This window comes from Xenopus laevis, chromosome 1L, assembly GCF_017654675.1.
Source record: "Xenopus laevis strain J_2021 chromosome 1L, Xenopus_laevis_v10.1, whole genome shotgun sequence".
Lineage (NCBI taxonomy): Eukaryota > Metazoa > Chordata > Amphibia > Anura > Pipidae > Xenopus > Xenopus laevis.
Genome location: NC_054371.1, coordinates 188,348,356 through 188,368,733, shown reverse-complemented (window position 1 = coordinate 188,368,733; position 20,378 = coordinate 188,348,356). Strand labels below are relative to the sequence as shown.

At 39.0% G+C, this 20,378-nt stretch overlaps 1 protein-coding gene across 1 annotated transcript in view; it reads left to right on the top strand.

The window, feature by feature from the left end:
• Window positions 1-16,213, top strand: part of wdr36.L (WD repeat domain 36 L homeolog) — a gene marked incomplete at its 5' end in the record, with an annotated part of 46,538 nt that extends 30,325 nt beyond the window's left edge. The window contains 11 exon segments of the mRNA NM_001097834.1: window positions 1,128-1,242; window positions 3,719-3,884; window positions 6,378-6,486; window positions 7,618-7,697; window positions 7,815-7,922; window positions 10,504-10,604; window positions 11,408-11,553; window positions 11,808-11,924; window positions 12,241-12,322; window positions 15,050-15,237; window positions 15,375-16,213. Of these exon segments, the coding sequence (NP_001091303.2) occupies window positions 1,128-1,242; window positions 3,719-3,884; window positions 6,378-6,486; window positions 7,618-7,697; window positions 7,815-7,922; window positions 10,504-10,604; window positions 11,408-11,553; window positions 11,808-11,924; window positions 12,241-12,322; window positions 15,050-15,237; window positions 15,375-15,524 (1,362 nt within the window). The 3' untranslated portion in view covers window positions 15,525-16,213.
• Window positions 16,214-20,378: the final 4,165 nt, after the last annotated feature.

The window sequence follows — 20,378 nt, the reverse complement described above, 5'->3', positions numbered from 1 at the left end:
TTACTGCATAACTAGTCATTTCACTGCAGTTCTAGTCTAATGCCTAGAAGGAGAATTACTTTTTTTTAACATAAAATAATGGCACATTATATAATACTATGTTCTACTAAACCAGGGGTGCCAAAACTTTTTGCAAGTAGGGCCAGCTTTGGTGAGGTGAAAATGTGTGGGGGAGGACCATTCAGCCCAACATTCTTTGAACCATTAACATTAAATTACAGGAATCAAGTAGCCGTAGCAGTAATATTTGGGCACATTAGTGATATGATCTGCCACTTGGTCTATACTGCTGCCTGTGTGCTGAAGGTGTTAGCAATAGACACGTACTGGAACATAGTGATGCCATACTTCTTTACTTTACTGTACTGGCACGTCAATACATCTATTGACACATTCAGCCCTAAAGAAGTATGCGAAAACAGCGAGTCTCTACGTGCCAGTACAGTAAACTAAAGAAATATGGCGTCACTACGTTCCAGTACGTGTCTATTGCTGACACCTTCAGCACACAGGCAGCAGTATAGACCAAGTGGCAGATCATTTCACTAATGTGCCCAAATATTACTGCTACATCTACGTGTTTCCTGATCACACTGCTGGGGGGGGGGGCCTCATTATTATTAATTTCATGACGTAGGCTGAGGGCCGGTGCAAATTTGAAAACCGGCCGCAATTGGCCCCCGGGCCGCACTTTGCACATGCCTGTACTAAATAATAAAAATTGCTAACTTGGCTGATTTTCAGCAAGTTAGGGAAAGGCTACATAAAACTGTAACCCCGTTATCTAAAAAAAAAAGGCACTGTTTTCCCAGGAGCAGTAACCCATAGCAACCAATAAGATTGCTTTTAAACAGGTGACCAGTAAATTCTACCTGCTTATTGGTTGCTATGGGTTACTGCTACTGGGCAAACTTAGTGCCTTTTTATTACACCACCCCATTTTGAAATTTGAGTTCTAAACAGCTATTACATTTTAAAATGTAAGTCGTATTTAAGCAGTAGAATTAGAGAGACTCTACAGTGTTTATATGGGAGCATTCTGAGGCTGTATAGTTTAAGGTATATTTATGACCTTTATTAGTTGCAGAGTATAGATGCATTTAGCTTTTTTTCTTTTACCTCCACAGGCTGTTGAAATTACAAGCTGTGGTAATTTTACTGTGATTGGTCTATCGAATGGCAGTGTTGATGTTTTCAACATCCAGTCTGCGATTCACAGGGGACATTATGGTAAAGAAAAAGGTAAATATAATTATGTCTGATCACCTTTTAAGCCTTTTTTGTTTAAAGGGGAGCCTTCAACCAAAAAAAAAAAATCAAAATCCTATTTTATTACATTAGTCAAACAAAATACATTTTTATTATATTGTATAAATTATTTGACTCTTGTTTCCTTCAGTCTGGGAATTCATAATTATAGCAAGCAGGCAGGCGCATTTTGTGGACACTGTTATTAAGGCAAGTCTTGTATCCTCTCAGAATCTTGTTTGTGCACCAGAATGGGGGACCTGATGTCCATTCCCATGCCCTGGTTACAGAACTGAATGGGGGGAGAGCCGTGACATCTAGGAAGTGCTGAATGGAAAGTGAAAGTAATTGTCTGCCCCGCCTCTATAATTAGGTAGTAGTTTAACCGCAGTTCCCAGGGTTCCCCTTTGGTTCTGACACGGTAATTTCCGTTTCTCCTCGGGTGGGGATTTGCAATATTAAAATCTGTATGAGTCGGCGCTAGAAAGCTAAGGCAGACAAGAATGCAGCATAAAGGGAATCTAAGTGTAGTGGGTTGTTAGTTGTTATAGTTTCACACCTTCCCAGAATTTACTAAAGGGTGTCGGGTTGCTTCTTACAATCACCGCGTGTTTGCTTGGTGACTTACAAGCGTTTAAAGGAATAGTTCAGCGTGAAAATAAAAACAGTGTAAATAGATAGGCTGTGCAAAATAAAAAATGTTTCTAATATAGTTAGTTAGTCAAAAATGTAATGTATAAAGGTTGGAGTGACTGGATGTGTAACATAATAGCCAGAATACTACTTCCTGCTATTCAGCTCTCTAACTCTGAGCTAGTCAGGGGAGCCACACGGGACATAAATGTTCAGTGAGTTTGCAATTGACCCTCAGCATTCAGCTCAGATTCAAAAGCAACAGATATGACCCATGTGGCCCCCTTCAAGTCTCTGATTGGTTACTGCCTGGTAACCAGGGTAACCAGTCAATGGAGTTGAATAGCAGGAAGTTGGGCTATGTTCTGTTATGTTAGAAATCCAGTCACTCCAGTATTTATACATTACATATTTGGCTAACTAACTATATAAGAAACATTTTTTATTTTGCACAGTCTATCTATTTACCCAGTTTTCACTGAACAATTCCTTTAAACTTTAAATCACATTCATCAGAATAATGCCTAAGGCATAGAGGAGGGCAGGTAATATTTGATTGAAAGTTGAGATTTTTAAATGTTTACAACAGCTATGAATACTTTAATAAAATATAGAACATGTTTTATTTAAAAAGGACTTTTATTATACAGTTTTTTTATGTCTGGGTGACAGGTCCACTTTAAAAAAAAAAAAAAATATATATATGTTTACTTCTAGCAGTTCCCTAGATGGATTATTTCCATATATGCAAAGAATTAAAATATGCATAGTACATTAAAACAATTATCAATGTTTAATAAAAATCCTTTATTAATAATATAAGAAATCCCATATACACCATAAATCCATATAAAGTAACCTGCTGCCCATGTGCATTAGAAATACATTTTGTTTCTTTGATTTTTATTTGAGCAATGGTCAAACAGGATTTATAAATCTCCATAGCAATGCAATAATCACAAATATGATGGTGATTATGGCTGATGAACATCTAGGCTGGTACAGTAAGTTTAATATAGAAGGCACAGCATTTCTAGCCATATTCATTTTTAGGCATTAAAAGGAGAACTAAAGCCTAACTAAAGAAGTAGGCAAGAAATGTTGTACATTATGTTTTGGGTTTCTATACCAGCCCAAGGCAACCACAGCCTTTTAGCATTAAAAATCTGTGCCGCTGAAGATGCCCCAGCAGCTCCCCATTTTCTTTTCTGCTGATTCACTGCACATGTTCTCTGTTGCTTACCTGAGTTTAGGGACCAACTGCCAATATACTGTACATGTAGAACAGAAATGTCACAATATAATGCTGATTATTACTTAATACAGATAATTACTACATGTCCGCCCATAAACCAGTGCAACTAGCATCAGAATGTAATAATAAGCCTTGTAGCATCAATTTATATTACAGACAAACCTTATTTCAGGTTGTAAATTTGTGAAGACCTTTTCAGAGCCCACTGAGCATGTGAGTATCGCAGATGATGACTCCCTGTTACACGTTTGAAGTTCTGGATCATTTCTGCTATCGAGAAGCTGAAACCTTCGGCTGGTGCAATAAGTCAATTATGTAAAATATAGCGTTTTTAGCCATATTCATTTCTAAGTTTTAGTTCTCCTTTAAGTGAGTAGGCAGAATTATAGTAATGGCTCAATAGTGTGCATGGAAAGCAAGAAAGGTGGTTATACTTCTAATAACCAAGAGAAGAAACTCAAAACTATAGGAATTGAACTCAAAACTATAGGAATGCGCGTCTGTCTTGTGAAAACAGTTTATACATACAAGTTGTTTATTCTTGAATTAATACTGATAACTTTAATTGTAAATTGGTTTCAGCACACGATGGCCCTATAAGAGGAGTGGTTGTCGATGGTTTAAATCAAATTACCATCACAGCTGGAAGTGACAAATTAATCAAATTTTGGAAGTTCAAGACAAAGGAATTAATTCAGACTGCAAGTTTCAGTGTTCCACCAACTGCAATCTTGCTACACCGAGAAAGGTAAGACTTGTGAAATGTCAAAAGGTAGTAGGTAGCATCATCCATTGATAGAGATATGCAACCAAATTAGTGGTGTGCAGGGTCACATGATATATGGAATTTAAGAAAGGAAGAAAAAAGTGTGTCCCATGTCACTGCACCTTCCCACTATTTTAACCTGAGATCCCAATGTTGTAGGAATAAAACTTAACTTTTACTTGTGACCACCTAAAATTAATATCAACCAAAATATGTGTGTATTAAAAGCAAGGTTAGGCAAGGTAGCTGATTAGACACAAAGTCAACAGCTAGTGAACAGTATACAAAAGTTAAGATTGTGGTATGGGTTTTAACCACAGTAATAACTGTTACTGAACACCGTTCTCAACTGCAGTAAATGCTGGTGAAACTCGGTACATGAGCGGAACGGGTGGTATTTAGGGTTGTGTAGGCACATAGATAGTGAGCTTAGTGTGATTGCCGTTCAGCACAGGTGCCACAACTAGCACCTTACACTTGAGATGCCTGTAGTCAAATGCATATGCAAATGGCCACCATTGGCGACAATTCGAGTGAGGTTATTGCGAGGTGGAATTGTCAAATTATAATGAATCATGTTGGCTGCTTCCTCCCACACCACCCTTCACACTCACATCGCCCCCTGTATTTTAGCTGGAGAGAGGTAACAAAGTAATAAGAGGCGGAAGTGACCTTCCAGTATCGAGAGCATTGCCCGCTTCCTCCCGCACCACCCTTCCTTTGAAGTTAGTCCATAATCTGGACGCAAATTACCGGCGGGCAAAGTGCAATTAAGTAAATATCGGCGTAACGCAGTACCCCGCACCAACCCTTCCACCAATTCACCAGTCCCAGCAAATTTCCGTCCCTGCCTAACAGTTAAAAATTAGAAGCTCCTGATGCTAAACCACACCCACTTTAAACCACACCCATATTACCACAAGAACTTTTAAAAACATACTCTTAAATCCATATGCCTCATCCTACCCTGTGTAATACAACAACCCCAAAACACATGATTAAACACCTTAGGGGCCCTTAACAACAATTTCCAAATGCTAACAAACCCCAAGAACAAAGCCCTAACAGGCTTATGTTCCACAGGTAGCATAGGGCAAGCAGAGAATGGCACACACGAGCAGCACTGGGCAAGCAGAGAATGGCACACACAAGCAGCACTGGGCAAGCAGAGAATGGCACACACAAGCAGCACTGGGCAAGCAGAGAATGGCACACACAAGCAGCACTGGGCAAGCAGAGAATGGCACACACAAGCAGCACTGGGCAAGCAGAGAATGGCACACACAAGCAGCACTGGGCAAGCAGAGAATGGCACACACAAGCAACACTGGGCAAGCAGAGAATGGCACACACAGGGAGGGAAGGCAGAACAGAGCAGGAGACAGGGAAAGCTATCATTTTAATATGTACTACATACAATGGTGCCCCATTAGCATTTTGAATAAGGTGTGAACAGGTGAACAATGTGGGCAGTTTCAGTCTGAGTCTCAGGTGTGAACAGTACAGGGTTTTAGAGTGTGAACATCAGAGGTATCACAAGTGTGAAAAATACAGGGGGATCACAGGTGTGAACAATACAGGGGATTAGAGTCTGAATTTGAGGTTTAAATAATGCAGGGGCCAGTTAATCTATGTAGTTATACCTTGTAAAGATTACATATGGTAAGCAGACACAGAATGTGGGGGGCCACAGAAGGGGGGGTTGCAGGCCGCCAGTTGGACAGCCCTGGTCTAAGTGCATAATCTGTGCTTTAAAGGGGAAGGAAACCTCGTCGGCGCTAACCCCCCTCCCCCCCTCCAGTCTATTGCCCCCCCTCCCTCCTCCCACCTGGCCTACCCCTCCCGCTGGGCAAATGCCCCTAACTTGTTACTTACCCTTCTGCGCAGGTCCAGTCCAGGGAGTTCACAGGCGACATCTTCTTCCACGCGATCTTCTTCCTCCTTTGACCGGCGTTTTGGCGCATGCGCAGTAGGAGCATTTCGCTGGTACGGATCTACTGCGCATGCGCCAAAAGTCACGCGCATGCGCAGTAGATCGTACCGGCGAAACGATCCTACTGCGCATGCGCCGGTCAAAGCAGGAAGAAGATCGCGTGGAAGAAGATGTCGCCTGTGAACTCCCTGGACTGGACCTGCGCAGAAGGGTAAGTAACAAGTTAGGGGCATTTGCCCAGCGGGAGGGGTAGGCCAGGGGGGAGGAGGGAGGGGGGGCAATACACGGGAGGGGGGGGTGGGTGGTTAGCGCCGAGGAGGTTTCCTTCCCCTTTAAGGTCGTTCACCTGCACTTCCTCATGCTGCAGTGTAAGGCATTTGATCTACATTGTTCAGGGACCTTTGTTGTGGTGCATTCATGCTCTGAGACATATGTATGCACTCTTATTATAGACACCTATTTGTGTCTCTTATTTACTTTTATACTGACAATAATACTTTGGTCGTTTCCTGAGTTTTTAACCATTCTTTTTAATCTGACAGTGCTATGCTTGCAGTGGCCCTGGATGATTTCACCTTAAACATTTTTGATATTGAAACAAGGCGACTGGTGAGAAGATTCCAGGGGCACAACGGAAAAATAAATGACATGGTAATCCTTTTCATACAATACTGAATTATAGCTGCATTGTTAAACCTTCAGCCGATGATCTGCCGTGTTTAAACGTCTTGCCTAATCCTCTCATATTTTATCTGGATAACCGTATCATTTACCAAGTGTAATCACTAGCCCTTTAGGGGGTCACATGGGGAGAAATGTCGTCTGAGGAAATTATGCACAATTATGTGGGTAATCCATTTTACCAACAGTGATTGCTATTGTCTGCAATACAAAGGTGTTTTCAGTAGATTTCATTAATGCTTTTAAGATAATGAATTCTCTCTTACGGTATTGTCACCTGCCAAATGTTTTATACAGGTATGGGACCTGTTATCCAGATGGCTCAGGACCTGGGGTTTTCCAGATAATGAATCCTTCCCTAATTTGGATCTTCATACCTTAAGGGGGCATATTTATCAAGGGTCGAATTTTTTTTTTTAAACGTCGAAATTCAAACTGACCAACCGAAATGAAGTCGAAGTTTGTTTTGGCCGAATAGGTCTGTTTTCAATTGAATCGTCCATGTTCGGCGAAATTCGAATTGTACCAATCTAAGTAATAGCAAAATCGATCGAATTCGAATCTGTTTTCCCCCAAAAAAACTAAGATTTTTCGAAGTTCACCAATTCACTCCAAATAGGTTCTAGGAGGTCCCCCATAGGCTAAAACAGCTATTTGGCAGGTTTTAGATGATGAATGGTCGAAGTCAGATTGTTAAAGAGACAGTACATGATAAATTTAGAATTTTCGAATTTGAACTATTTCCTAGTCGAAGTACACAAAGAATAGCTTGAAATTTTAATTTTTTGAATTCAAAAATTCACCTCCACCTTTGATAAATCTGCCCCTAAGTCTACTAGAAAATCGTGTAAACATTAAATAAACCCAATAGGGTGGTTTTGAATCCAATAAGGATTAATTATATCTTGGTTTGGATCAAGCACAAGCGACTGTTTTATTATTACAGAGAAAAAGGAAGACGTTTTTAAAAATTTAGATTTGGATAGAATGGGAGACAGCCTTTCTGTAATTCTGAGATTTCTGGATAACTGGTTTTCAGAATGGATCCCATACTTGTATTCCTTTTTAATTCTGACCTTTTTGAATTCTCTATTTTGCAAGACTTTTAGTCCTGATGGTCGGTGGCTGTTAACTGCATCCATGGACTGTACAGTCAAAGTGTGGGATCTCCCATCTGGATGGTAAGATAACTTATAATAGTTCTGTTTTTGAAACCAGATTTTTTTAACATCAGCTTTGTTTTCTGCAGATATTTGTGTGCCTTACACTTCTCTCAGTCTGTTCCTTATTCCCCACAGCCTTATCGATTGCTTTTTGTTGGATGCAGCAGTTGTGAGTCTCACTTTATCCCCAACAGGGGATTTTCTAGCCACAGCTCATGTGGATGATCTTGGAATTTACTTGTGGTAAGATTTTGTTTTTTTCCCCCTTGGCAAAAAGCATTTGTACTGATATAATTGTGTCATTTTTTTTCATAAAAAAACATCTAATGTGAATTGCTCTCTTATAACACTGAAAATAAGTTTTTTTATGTAGCTTTGATCTTTTTTTGGGGAAAAAACACTGGAATCAACCTGGCAGTTGCTTTTTTTTTTTTTTTTTTTTAAACATATGTTTCTTTGATTTTACCTATCCTTCACTTTACCTATCCATCTGAGGGAACATGCGCAGTTTGATCTCATCACTTGGGGTAGCACTTGACGTCCTCCAGGCTTGCGCAATCTAAGGGTATGCGAGGTGACAGCAATCTCGCGTGACTTCGGGAGTGACGTAGAACCCGGAAGTTAATTAGCAAAATGCGCGTTGGCGGAACAATTGCTGTGTTTTGTTTTAAAAAACTTTTAGCTTAAAAGCTTTTTATTTAAACAAGAAATTGGTCGGGCATGGTGGGTGTGGACTAACTGGCAATCGGTTCAGTCTCCTCTCTTCTATTGTGATCCCGCACTGAGATTCCCAAGGGACCAGTGATTTGTGGAGGGTAAGACGGTTCTTGCAAGTTAGGGCAAGTTAAAATCCCCTGCTACAGTCCTGTTTACCCTGCCTTCTCCATCTTTGTGGTGTCCCAGGATTAGAAAATAAATAGGCAGAAGCTTTGGGGACAACTCCACCCTCTCTGTTTTTCCTTTTCTCACTATTTTCAGTTAAACTGAGTCCATTGGAATTAATTTATCCTGAAATATTTAATTGGTCACAATAAATTTTACTATTTATTAATTACTATTATATGGGACAATTATTTATTTGCACTGCACTTTAATGATTTGGAATCTATCTAAGTTATTATAATTATACCCAGCACTACTGTTACAGTTTTTTAAGGTACTATCAAATACACTTCACTTAGTTTTTAGATATTTATTAATATATATGCACTAGAACTTTGATACAAAACGGGCTAATTGCAATATTAAGATCAAGTGGGGGCAGTGTTTATCCTAATTAAGAGTGGTACCTTATAGTAATTTTTTAAGTATCATTGTGTAATCTCAGCACTGGTATCTTTTGTATCCTTCACTTAGTTAAACTGAGGAAAGTCAGTGTATAGATATTTCATACCTTTTCATATACAATTAAAGTGAACACATACGGTAACTTGTTTTTTATCCATTTCTGTATGCATGGTTTCTCTATGTGCATTGTATAACTGCACATTGCAGCTTCTCCTTCACAATACCCCCTCCTTCAATCTAGATCAGCACCCATGCAAATGCCCCCGTTTCACATGTATGCGCCATAAATTAAGGCACCACTGCACTGTCATTGATGTTAATGCTAACAGTGATATCCGTACAGCTTTGGCCAATGACAATACTGTTGTGCCTGCACTTTATGGGGCGTGCATGATAGAGAGGGGTATATTTACAATGTCGCCAACCTAGATTTTCCAAAAAGCTTGTACAATGAAGTAGAGTCCTGCGCAGGTCCATTTTTTGGAACCTGCAACCGCGACCCACTGACAATCTAGAATCAGGAAGTGATGTCATTGTAAACCGGAAGTGACATCGGAAGTAGGCGTGATCAGAAAAAAGGAGTAAAAATCGTTATTGAGAAGACCCACGGGCCGACCCGTTTTTTGCGGGTAACCTGCGGGTACCTGACCCACTGCTGGGACTCTACAGTGAAGGACAAGCTGCAATGTGAATACATATTTAGAGAAACCTGCATAAAAAATAACCGACTTAAAGGGGTTGTTCACCTTCCAAACACTTTTTCAGTTCTGTTGGTTTCAGACTGCTCTCCAGAAATAAAGACTTTTTTCAGTCACTTTCCATTTTTTACCATTTTTCCTAAATCTAAGTTTAAATGTTGAATGTTTCTATCTCTGGTGTTTCAGTCTGGTGCAGACTCTATACTGTTACAATTTTGCACCATTTAGTTGATACATTTCTCAGCAGCATCTCTGAAGTATTAACAACTATTGTATCAATTCTAACAGCTGCCTTTAATGAAACTCTGGGATTCTGTTCAGCAGGGACAAAGATAAGAAATGTATCAACTAAATGTATCAATTTAGAACAGTTTCGAGGGTCGGCGACCCCTCCCTCCCAGAGCTGCTTTAAAAGGGTGAAAAATTAAACTTACACTTCAATATTAGAAAAACGGTCACACATAGAAAATAGAAAGTAATTGGAAAAAGTCTTTATTTCGGGTGAACAATCTGAAACAAACTGAACTAAAAAAAGTGTTTGAAGGTGAACAACCCTCTATAAAAAGATTTTAAGCAATTTAAGGGATCCTTTTCCAGTAACTGTAAGTGAGTTATTCTTACAATTTATGTTGATAAATCAAAGAATTGCAATGGTAAATTTGTACACTCTAGCAATAAATTTATTTTATTTTTTTTATATCATGGGAATTGTATTTTGTTCAAGTAATTCCATAAATGTGTTGAGTTGATATGTCAGTCTCTGCTACTCTGCTTAATTATTTATAAGGTGAGTTTTTGCTTTTTTAAAACTGTCATAATGAAATTTATATAATTTTCAGGTCCAATAAATCGTTATTCTCCTTGATTTCCTTACGCCCGCTTCCTCTTGATTTTGAGCCTACTGTTGTCATGCTTCCTGGTGGTGCTGATGAAATGGAAGGTAATGTATGCTACACAACAATCTGAAACGTGAAACCAAACCAGACAAACTTAAACAAACTGCAATAAGAAAATATTTCAGTGCATGTAAATACCTGTACATTATTGAGAACAAGCTATCACCAAATTCAGAATTTAGCCAACACCCCCACAAAAGATTCCAATAGACAAAATCTGAACAACGAACTTCATAATTTTTAGAAATTAGAATTACTTGTATAAAGGGGTGGTTCACCTTTAAGTTAACTTTTAGCATATTATGTAGTAGCCAATTCTAAGCAACTTTTCAGTTGGTCTTTACTATTTGTTTTATAGTTTTTGAATTATTTGCAGCCTTCTTCTGACTCTTTCCAGCTTACAAACTGGGGTCACAGACCCCATATAGAAAACAAATGCTCTGTAAGGCTACACATTTATTGTTATTGCTACTTTTTATTGCTCATCTTTCTAGTCAGGCCTTTCCTATTCATATTCCAGTCTCTTATTTAAATCTGTAATTTGGACCCTAGCAACCAGATTGCTAAAATTGCAAACTAGAAAGCTGCTTAATAAAAAGCTAAATAACTCAAAAACCACATAATACAAAATACAAACCAAATGCAAATTGTCTCGGGAATATCCCTCTCTACATCATACTAAAAGTTTACTCAAAGGTGAACATACTCTTTATAATGGACAGGACTAGATAACAGGTTTTCCAGATCCCATACCTTAATCGAGTATTTTCTTCCTAATAATATTCTAAAAAATTACTTAAACTGCCTTATGTATAGTTTATGTATTCTGTACTTATTTCATATAAAGATGAAGAAACAGTGGTGACATTTGAAAGCACAAATGAAGACATAATGGAGTACGAGTCTCCAGAACAACTGGGAGAGAAGCTTGTGACATTGTCTTTACTGCCAGAGTCAAGATGGAAGAATCTCTTAAACCTTGACATCATTAAGGTATGTAGATAGACCATTCCCTTACAGAAGCATTGTAAGGGATCCCTTTCTAATATCAGGGTTATTAAAATAAAGTGGTGTCATTCTAAAAATATTTTTAGATCTATTAAATTAATGTTTATATTAAAGGCTATTAGAACGGAGTCAGTTTCATAAGTATTACTTCCTAAAAGGCTTACAACATTGTTTGAAGCATTACTATAATTATTTATGCTTGCCAGATAAAATGTTTTATTTTTTTTATTTTTCCACAGCAAAGGAACAAACCTAAAGAGCCTCCCAAAGTGCCTAAATCTGCTCCTTTTTTTATTCCAACTCTGCCTGGACTTGTACCACGCTTTGCATCAGCTGCACAAGATGAAGCACCACAGGTAATTAATGTTCATTAAAAAATTCAACCATTTTTTTTTTTTTGGGTAGGCAGAGGGGCTAAGGACTTGTTCTTATTATGAGGATTGGATAAGTCTACAGTTTAGATTCAGAGCATCATTTGCAGTTGTTGCAAGAAGCCTGCTGGTAAAGCTGCATTTACTCATCGGAATGTTGAGCATCTAACCTTGAGACTTCATTAACTTATTATTGAATATAAGTTAAAGCAAATTGCCATGTCATCTAAATAAATTTGATATTCACTAAATTATTTTCCCCGTGAGTGAACTTATGTAATAATATACTATTCTTCTATAGTCCAAAATAGTAAACCTTGGGGTTCTCGAACAGAAGTCGCCATTCTTTGTTCAGCTAGAAGAAGCCCTGACTCATCAAAATTGTAAGTACACACTAATGAGCATTTGCATTCTACAAACCTGTTTGTTTTTAATCACCGGAACTATGCATCTAATTCTGATTTACAGTCTGCAGGCAACAACTCATGTTCCATGCAGACATACATTATATATTTTACTGGCAAAAATTTTCATTCAGGTTACGGTTTGTGGCATAAAAAAAAGAGTTCTGCATAGTTCGATACTTGAATAAGATTAGTAACATTGCCCCAGTGCTATAATAGATTGCAAAAGGGGGAAAAAATGAGTAGTGCACCAGCGCCCGCCCAAGCCCAACTTCCGGGTTCCTTTTATAGACCATGCGACGCCCCGCCCAACCAATGACGTCACAAAAGGGGCGGGTCGAGAGGCACGTGTCAAAAACTCAACCCAGAAGTCGGAAGGTCGAGGTGAGAGGTCGGCCTGAGCCACGGGTATCGGGCCGGCCCGCACATCACTATAGTGCAAATAATAGAGTTTTACAGCAAGTAAGAACAACGTAGAGTAACTCAAAAAAAAAAAAATGTATCAACGGTGGTAAAATCCCAGTTCTACAATCAAATCAGTGAGTCCTAACTGGTGCTCAATAATAATCCCTTCATTTGTTCTTGGAGAACTCACCTCAAAATTAGTTTTGCTGGAATAAACATTTTTCCAATCGAATGCTATAAAACCATAATTTCACAGTGGTAGCGGTTACTGTTTTACCTTAAAATTGTGTGACTAACATAAACCATTGTAATAATTTAAGTGTGTTAAGGTTGCAAAATACCTGGGGGCAGACACAAGATGGATACTGGATAGAAAGATGTCAGGGGTTGGTGTTGATGGGTCTGCAATCCAAATGGCAACCGTGGAGCTGTGGTCATCATGTGCCTGCTGTTGTCTGGAATATGTTCCCCTTTTTTACTTCTTGCTTACAAGGACTGCATAAGAACCAGCTTTAAGGGCTAGGCTAACTTTGAATCAACTTTTAGTATGATCTAAACAGTGATATTCTAACACAATTTGCAAGTGGTCTTGCCAGTTTTTTAATTATTTAGCTTTTTGTTGCTAAAAAAATTGCTGCTTGGAGTAATTGCTGTAATGCTCAATAGGAAGGAAACTGCTTTATACAGTCAAAGTAGCAGAGAAAGCAGAACAATAGACTCAACATAAAGCCTCTAATTGGCCGCCAGGTCCGTAACCCATTTCTGAAAGCTGCAAAGAGGATGCCAAATAACAAACTATATTTAAAAAAAAATGAAGACCAATTAAAACGTTGCCAATAATAGGACATTCTCTGAGAAACTTTGAATGAATTTAAAGGGTAACTATCGCGAAAATGAAAATTTAATACAAGCTTCAGCATACTGAAATAAACTTACTAAAAACAAAAAATGTTTATACCGTTTACAAAATAATCTATTTTATCTTCACTATCCCTCTCTCAGCATCTCTTTCTCTTCATTGGTGTCAGATATTCATTGACTGTTAGATCCAATATATCTTATAGGGGGCTCCTTTCCTAGCAGATGAATTAGAGCTCACTCAAATAACTGATTCCAGTACAAACACAATCTCACAAAATAACTGCTTTTGGCACAAATTCTACATGTAGAGAGACATGATTTCTAGTGATTAATAGAGTGAATGAAGAGAAACAGATGCTTAGAGAGGGATAGCGAGGATGATAATTTCAGAAACCGTACAGAATTTTTAATTGGTTGTATTTAGAACGTTTCTTATTTCAGTATGCTGAAGCTTATATTAATAGTGAGTGAGCTCTAATACATCTTCTAGGCAAAAGGTGCCACCCTATAAGATATATTGGATCATTCATCTGACAATATGGTTGCCACCTGGCCATTGTTTTACCGGCCTGGCCCCAATGTTATTAATAGGGAAAAAAGCTAAATATATAGGAAGGCCAGTATGAATGAAGACAGAATGAGGAGAAAGTTTCTTATTTCAGTACGCTGAAGCTTATATTAAATTTTAATTTTCATGATAGTTCCCCTTTAAGGACTAGTACAGTGCTTCTGAATTTGGACGTGTTTCAGATCTTAGAATTACAATCTGTTGTACAAAAAGGGTTGTTTTTACTCTTGCTACTGCCCTGTCCCTGTAGAAAGAAGTTAGTATAAAGGAGCTGTGTATACAGTAGCCCCTCCCTGCCCAATTCTTCTCAGTGTCTCGGGGTTTACAGATAAGGACCTTAATAGGACATGTTTAAAGCTGGCCATAGATGCAAAGATCCAATTGTTTGAATCCTCGAACGATCGGACTTCCCCATCTCCCGACCTGCCACTAACCTTCAGTTTAAATAAAGTAGTAAAAGAACAGATCAGCCGATGTTCTGCCCCTGACAGTAATCGTATGAAAGTTTATGTCCGACAAAGCTGGTGACAGTCTCCCACTGAAAATCGTCATATCGGCAATACATGCAGAGATATTATCGGCAGCCGACAGAAATCTTTTAACCTGTCTGATCGACCAAACTCCATGGGACAAAAATGTCTGGACTCTCCACACACGTTTCCGAAAATCATATGAATTGAGGATTCGTACAATCGGATCTTCGCGTCTATAGCCAACTTAACTTTGACTGTCTTCTCTTCCTTTTCTTAATCCCATTGTAATTCTGAAGAGTAAAGGAGAGTAATATCAGGTGTTTAATAAAAGTGCTTTTAATCTCACTTCTCTGTGTTTAGTGAAAATCAAGAATATATATTTATGCTTTTACTCTTCAGATAGCATTCCATTAAAAACAATAAAGGAAATGGGGCCGTCTAGTGTTGACACAGAGCTACGGAACCTGGCACCTGAGAATGGAGGTTCAATAGAAGTGATGCAAAGCTTCCTAAAAATGATCCAAAGCATGCTGGATACGAAGAAAGACTTTGAGGTGGCCCAGGCGTATCTTGCTTTGTTCCTGAAGGTAACTGCCCCTTTAATAAGAATAAATGAACTTATTATTGTTAATGATGTCTACCATGAACAAAGAGCTGTATGAAGAACTGAATTTATCAACAGTTTTGTTCTTTTCCTCTAAACTGTATCCTCTGCTCTTTCCAGCTACATCTAAAGTTCATATCGTCAGAATCAATCCTTTTGGATGAAATCAATGCGTTATTACCGAATCTTGAGGAAACTTGGCTTCAACTGCAGACTTTATTTAACCAGAGTTTGTGTGTCTTAAATTATGTAAAAAGTGCATTATTATGAGAGACATCTGTTAAGAACTGTAGACCTTTTTGGGTGCCTTTTGGAATTTCTTCCCTTTCCTTGGTTCTACAGGTATGGGACCTGTTATCCAGAATGCTCGGGACCTGGGGTTTTCCGGATAACGGATCTTTCCGTAATTTGGGTCTTCATGCCTTAAGTCTACTAGAAATTCATTTAAACATTAAATAAACCCAATAGGCTTGTTTTGCTTTCAATAAGGATTAATTATATCATAGTTGGGATCAAATGTACAAGCTACGGTTTTATTATTACTGAGAAAAAGGAAATCATTTTTAAAAATTTGGATTATTTGGATAAAATGGAGTCTATGGGAGACAGCCATTCCGTAATTCGGAGCTTTCTGGATATCTAGGTTCCGAGTAAGGGATCCTATACCTGTACTTATTTTAGCAATACTACTAGGGTTGGCCTCTTTCTATTTTGATGAATATAAAAATACTTTTACTGGAAAAAGTATAACTTGTACATGTTTCATATCCTGAAATGTGTGTATAAAACATAAGTACATAAATTATGTACGACCTGTATACATTACATAGTAGCAACCATCTTCAGTCCTTCATCATTACAGCAGAACTCTATTGGTTCATTGAAATGCTTGTACCCTAATGCTAATAACTGTACCTTACATTTTACATTAATAAACTGTTTTACTGATTTCACTTTTACTTAAATATTCATTTTTTTATTTTTTTTTTTAAACTTAATGGGGGAAAAACACCCTTTTTTCTGGGAACTGATTTAGATGGGCTTATGTAACAAAGGTGCAAAAGACACTGACCAGTCCAAGAATCCATTACTTCACAATGGAACAAAGTGATTGCATAACTTGTCATCTTAAAAGAAAGTAAGGGTATCATCTCGAGTAGGCGGGAAAAATGTTAGGCACACCCAATGATGATAATTGCTTACTTGAGACCCTGGACTGGTGCTTCTGTACCAGGTCTGGCTACTACTGTAGGAGCGCCGTGCTGCTGCCATCAGCATCATATCCTTGGATACGCTTTACAAGCTGGTCCAGGTGTGTGTGCACAGTAGGCTAACATGCCAAACTTAAGAACAAGAAGCTGGCTTTTCACTGTACTGTGCAAGTGCACCCAGCCCAGGGCTACAAAGAGGATCCAAGAACAGATCATTCAAAATTATATTAGATCGTTACTGTTCTCAATTTATGCCCTTAAAGGAGAAGGAAAGGTTAAAACTAAGTAAGCCTTATCAGAAAGGTCCATCTAAATATACCAGTAAACCCCCAAAGTAATGTTGCTCTGAGTCCCCTGTCAAAAGAAATACTGCATTTCTTTCCTTCTATTGTGTACACATGGGCTTCTGTATCAGACTTCCTGCCTTCAGCTTAAACCTCATTGCCCTGGGCAAGAGCATGCTCAGTTTGCTCCTCTCCCCTCACCCCTCCCTTCTCTACTGTAATCTGAGCCCAGAGCAGGGAGAGACTCAGGCAGGAAGTGATGTCACACCACATTAATACTGCAGCTCTTATTCTAAACAAACAGAGAGTTTCTAGAGCTTTTTACTCAGGTATGGTAAAACATTCTACAGAATAAATATAGCATTCTAGCTTGCACTATTGCAACTAATCTATTGGCAATAAAATGCCTCTGTAGCTTTCCTTCTCCTTTAAGAAGTAAATGTAGAAGCACCAAGAACCACCTTTAAAGTGGACCTGTCACCCAGACATAAAAACTGTGTAATAAAAGTCCTTTTTAAATTAAAGATGAAATCCAAATTCTATTTTTTATTAAAGTGTTCATAGCTGTTGTAAACACATTTGAAAATCTAAACTGTCAATTAAATATTGCCTGCCCCTCCTCTTCTTAGATGTGACTGCTCTCCCCACATTCTCTTTACCATTTTATTGTGTAGCCAGTGCATGGACATCGGGTCCCCCATTCTGGTGCACAAACAAGATTCTGAGATGATGCAAGGCTTGCCTTAATAACAGTGTCCACAAATGGCTCCTGCCTACTTGTTATAATTAGGACATCCCAGACTGAAGGAAAAAAATTCAAATAATTTATACAGTGTAATTAAAGTTAATGTGATAAAATAGGATTTGGAAGATTTTTATGGGGGGCGACGGGTCCCCTTTAATGTGGCTTAATATAGAAGTAAAGAAGTTAATAAGAATGAAGAGAGAGGAATATAAAGTCTGTGGGGACAGAAGCTGCATTTAGCGAACATAAACACTATAATAAATGCTGTAAAACAGCAATCCGAAAGGCAATGAAATTTAGGAGCACATTGTGACATTCTAAGACTAAACCCAAAAATGTGTAACAGACACAGCTAAATCAGTTCTTTTCTTCAGTGTATAGAATAGAGTAGTCGGAGTTCCTGCACTGTTGGCTCAGCTCAATCTAGTCAGTGGCTGACTCTGGATATAGATCATAAAGCTTTACTAAAAAGTGAACAAGGCACCAGGGCCAGATGGAATACACCCTCGGGTTCTAAAGAGCTTAGTTCAGTTTTAGACCAGCCCCTATTTATGATTTTCTCAGATTTGCTTTTATCTGCTATGGTACCTATGGATTGGAGGAAAATTAATGTCAATCCTATATTTAAAAAGGGTTTACAATCTCAGCCTGGCAATTATAGGCCAGGAAGTGTGACATTCATGGTGGGCAAATTATTTGATGGCTTGTTAAGGGATCACAATCAACATTTTGTCCTAGTGAATGGCATTATGAGCAACAATCAGCATGGCTTAATGAAGGATAGGTCATGTCAGACAAATTTGATCAGTAGGTCCTTCCAGCTGACAAAAGGGCATCTGTTCCATTTAGATAGCTTTAAGAAGGGGGTTGGATGGCTTTATAGCAAATGAAGGAATACAGGGTTATGAAAGATAACTCATGGTACAAGTTGATCCAGGATCTGGTCCGATTGCCTTCTTGGCAATATATATATATATATATATATATATAGACTTGGGAGGTTGGACTTGATGGGCTTGTGTTTTTTCAACTTAACTTACTATGTTACTACTACTATGGAAGCATGGTGCTCCTACAGCAGTTTTCAGTGAACAGGAGCACCATGTTTTGGTCTCGGGTAAGTAAGTGATGATCATTGGGGGGGGGGGTGGATAACATTTGCCAACTCCCAGAGAATTATACCTTTAGTGTCCTTCTGCATTGGCGGTGGGCACTAATGGTTTAATTCCCCTCGCATATGAAAGGACAGGAAGACCATTTAAAATTACCTCCCAACCCCCCATAATTTTTTCCTGTCTTCCCTGGAAAGTTGATGCCTATTTGGTACCGGTGTGGATCTCAACCTCTCTGCCCCGCTGTAGCTGCTGGTTCAGTTGTGGCCATGCAGAGCTCGTGTGCCATATTCCTTGTGGGTGCTGTAAGTTGTAGTGCGCAATAAGCTGCTACTAGGGCGTTCTTCATTAAGATATGCAAGACTGGCACCGTTACTGGCATATGGAGTGCACAGGCACGTTATAGAGGCTTGTGCAGTGGAGGATATAAACTTGGACTGTGGCTAGTGTATTTTGCCGCAAACGTTCAGATCTGTATGCCAGTTTGCAGCCTGAACCAAAGGCTCCAAGATTTTGGAGTAAGTGTCTGCATTTCTGATGGAGCTATTATACAGGCTACTTATGTGCTGTTCTTTTTACAGGATAAGCTTTAGAAGCCCTAGATCCCGCTCATCCTCTAGGGGGTGAGAGAGAGAGAGTGCACTCGGACAGCAGGAAGCATTATGTTAGTAACACTTTATACAGAAGCTCTTACTTACTCTTAGGAGACACCGAGAAAGTTACCACTCCAGGAAGGCATCTGAACTTGAATACTCTGAAGTAACCCAGCTATGCATAACAAAAAAGTATGCCAGGAGTTCTGAGAAGCTTTATCAGGCAAGAGAGTTGACGATCAGTTGAATGCCATGAAGGAATGGTTTAAAGACTCCATGGCTAAGTCTATGGATGGTTTGGTGGGAGCAGTTACAGAATTGGTGCTCCTTAAAGTGGTGTCTCGTATGTATCGGAAGAGGTGGAGTACACTGTTGTGGATGAAGATTCAACTGATTTGCTTGGTTGGTAGAATCAGTTTACAAAACTTTAAATCAGTGGGTCCTGGTGCACGTACCCTGAATGGCCACCTTCCACTCCTCTTGCATCAATTGGTCAAGTAGAGCACCACAATTCTTTTCTTGATTGAGGCAATGCTTAAGGCTCTGGAATTGGAAGACCTGAACTAGAAAAAGAAGCAATACTTTTAAAGCTTCCTCTAAGAAAGCTCTGGTATTCTCAGTACATGAGTTCCTGAAGAGTGGTTATGACGATGGACTAATCCTCCCAAAGTAGATACGGCCATAACTCATGTGGCATGCAAAACAACTCTGCAGGTGGATGAGGGGATCAATGATCTGGTGGAGTGAAGACAGGACACTAAGCTTAAGAAAACTTACTCGGGCTCTGATTTTCAGTGCAAGCCGGGGCATAGGTATAACCTGTGTGGGTAAAGCTGTAAGAGTCTGGCTACAAGAGTTAGAGAAGAATGTTCGAGGTTCTGCAAGATAACCTTATGAATACAGTGGTTAACATACAGTAAGAGTGACTGTTGAGTATATTATTGAAGCCTCCATGGATATACTAAAGCTCTCTGCTAGGAACATGGGATATGCTGTCACGGCACTGGCAAGCAGATACTCTGTCAAAGTTAAACTTGCATGCTCTTCCTTTTGAATGTGAGCTGTTATTTGGCCCCAAGTTAAAAACAATTACAGTATATACAAAGTCTCCGGAGGGAAAAGTTCATTCTTGCCTCAAGAGAAAAGGGAGAGACGCCAGCCCTTATGGAATGAAAAGAC